At 35.5% G+C, this 2,500-nt stretch overlaps 1 protein-coding gene across 2 annotated transcripts in view; it reads left to right on the top strand.

Annotated features, from left to right (window-relative positions):
• Positions 1-2,500, top strand: part of LOC125039483 (N-acetylglucosaminyl-phosphatidylinositol de-N-acetylase-like) — a 5,514-nt gene that overhangs the window by 1,597 nt on the left and 1,417 nt on the right. Inside the window, exons 1-4 of one of the 2 annotated variants that reach the window (XM_047633480.1) lie at positions 1-160; positions 1,158-1,297; positions 1,462-1,611; positions 1,802-1,992. The exon at positions 1-160 is cut by the window's left edge and continues 19 nt beyond it. In XM_047633480.1, the coding sequence (XP_047489436.1) occupies positions 1-160; positions 1,158-1,297; positions 1,462-1,611; positions 1,802-1,992 (641 nt within the window). The remainder of the gene's footprint in view (positions 161-1,157; positions 1,298-1,461; positions 1,612-1,801; positions 1,993-2,500) is intronic. The other variant, XM_047633481.1, reaches the window with a different exon arrangement.

Raw genomic sequence — 2,500 nt, 5'->3', positions numbered from 1 at the left:
GATGGAGGAAAGGAAAGCTAGAACTGTGGATGAAATATGTAGTACAGTACCAGAATTACTATCTCTTACTCATTATGCTTCATTCACAAAAACAAAGAGGGTGGAACCACAGCTGGATGATTGGCTTATGGAGAGGAGCAGCAACAGAGGGAATGGCCTGGTGGGTTTGGATGGAGGAAGCATGCCAAACAGTAAAAGATTGGTTAGGTGACAAAGCATGTCTCATTCACAGGGGGCCACATTTCACCTTAGCATACAGTGTACAGGCAGATAGTCATGAGTCAACCTAACGGCTATATGGTTGACATAAAAAAGTAGGAGGCTATTTCATTCATAATAAAAACACAATAGAAAAAAAACTTCCAGAGTGTAAGTAATAATCTTAAAATATGAAGGACTGGCTTAATTAATCATGTAAAACAGCCGACTGTAAGACTAAAATATCAAATATGCTGCAGGGAGTGTAAAATAGCTAACTGTAAGACTGAAATATCAAATATGATGCAGGCCGCACATGGGAGTGTGGCAGGCCATATGTGTAACACCCCTGCTTTGGGGAATAATACATATGTCAAATAACAGTAGGGCTAGATGTTTTTCTTTCTTTCTTTCTTTCCATTTTTCTTTGTAACGTAGCATGCCACAGATTCATAATTTTTACTAATTTTGTTACTGTTATTATTATGATGTGTGTATATATATATATATATATATATATATATATATATATATATATATATATATATATACACACATATACATACATACATACATACATACATACATACATACATACATACATACATACATACATACATACATACATACATACATACATACATACATACAGACGCACATACATACTCTTTTTTAATGATTATTAGTATTTTGATCATTGTTATTTGAACCTTATTTTATATCTTGAGTCATATTTGCTGCTGATCATTATAGAGTGACATTAAATATAGACAAACAAAGTCCAGTCTTTCTATAGAATTGCAACATAAGTACACTGCAAACTCTTGCATACTCCCTGGGAACCTCAAGAAGTCAGTAGGATTATGATCACAAACAATCCTAATTTATCACATACAGAATTTATGTTTCAGATGATCACATTATCTGATCAAGTGCTGATATTAGATCTGCTTTTCCAGGTGTTCACACAAGGCCAGCAATATGTTTGACCCCATACTCGTGGTGGTCTGCTGTGCGGGCTTAGGGTTAACGCTCTCATACTTTACACTCGGCAGCTCTCGCCTGCCTCATCAGTTCCAAGAAAAAGCAAGTGAAGAAGGTATGTTATAAATTTTGCACATGTCCCAAAGAGATAAGTATGGAAAATGGTAGAGATAAGTATGCAATTGGTTTGTAACATATGGGTCTATATTTTTTTTAACTTTGATTATTAGTTATTACTCAGTATGAGAAATTACAGCTTACGTCATTTTCTCACAACAGTTAAAGATAATGAAAATTCACGTCCAGCCAAGAGGAGAGTGATGTTTGTAACCGCCCATCCAGATGATGAAGTTATGTTCTTTGGCCCAACTATTCTACACTTCACCCAGAGGGAGGGCGCATTGGTATACCTCCTCTGCCTTTCTACAGGTTGGTTATGATGGAATATGTTGCTTCATCTTTTATCTTGCTCATTTTGCTCATTTAGGTTGTGTAAAAATTGAAAAGTATAAATTTGGGAAGTCTGTTCTGTGTAGTTTGTGATTTTTCCCCCTTTTTTTCGTTTATTTAGATTAACCCATTTTTGTATTGTTGTTATTTTTTTTTTATTGTTTTTTAGGTGATCTTTATGAGCAAGGGAGGGTTCGTTCAAAGGAACTCTGGGAGAGTTGCCATCTTCTTGGAGTATCCAGAGAAAACATCCTCCTGTACAGATGTGATGACCTGCCAGACAACCCCTCCATTGTGTGGCCTACAGTGCGCACTGCCAACCTCATTAACCAATATCTACATGCTCTTGACATTGACATGGTACCATATTTTATGCCAGTATTTTTTTTTTTACTAGGAAGTTCGTTTTAATAACCACAATACCCTATATTTGATTATTAACCTACTATATCAGCAGTTCTTAACTTTTTTACTACCACACCTCCTCAAGGAATTTGTCCTTCCCTCCATGCCCCTCATGCATCTGCAAATAAAATTCCCTCACAGATTTTAAAGAAAATTATAAATATGTTCTTAGTCTTTTATTGAGTATGAATTAGTCACATTTTTATTAATCTTCTCATTATTTCTCCACATTCTCGTTAAAAGAATAATAAATCTATTTAGAAAAATTCCTGCTTTTTCCCAGGGGCTCAGACCCCCTTTAGAAATTACTGATGCCACCCCCCCCGGGGGGCCACTGTACTCGATTAAGAATGATTGAAGTACAATTTCATCCAAGGAGTAGAGCTTATTTGTTGATATGTGATTAAAAAAAAAATTCATAATTTTAACCCAAATCAGATGGGCATAGCATGTACGTACATGC

Source organism: Penaeus chinensis, chromosome 27 (genome assembly GCF_019202785.1).
Source record: "Penaeus chinensis breed Huanghai No. 1 chromosome 27, ASM1920278v2, whole genome shotgun sequence".
Taxonomy (NCBI): Eukaryota; Metazoa; Arthropoda; class Malacostraca; order Decapoda; family Penaeidae; genus Penaeus; species Penaeus chinensis.
The sequence above is the reverse complement of the archived record's forward strand: the minus strand, read 5'-3'. Positions and strand labels throughout refer to the sequence as shown.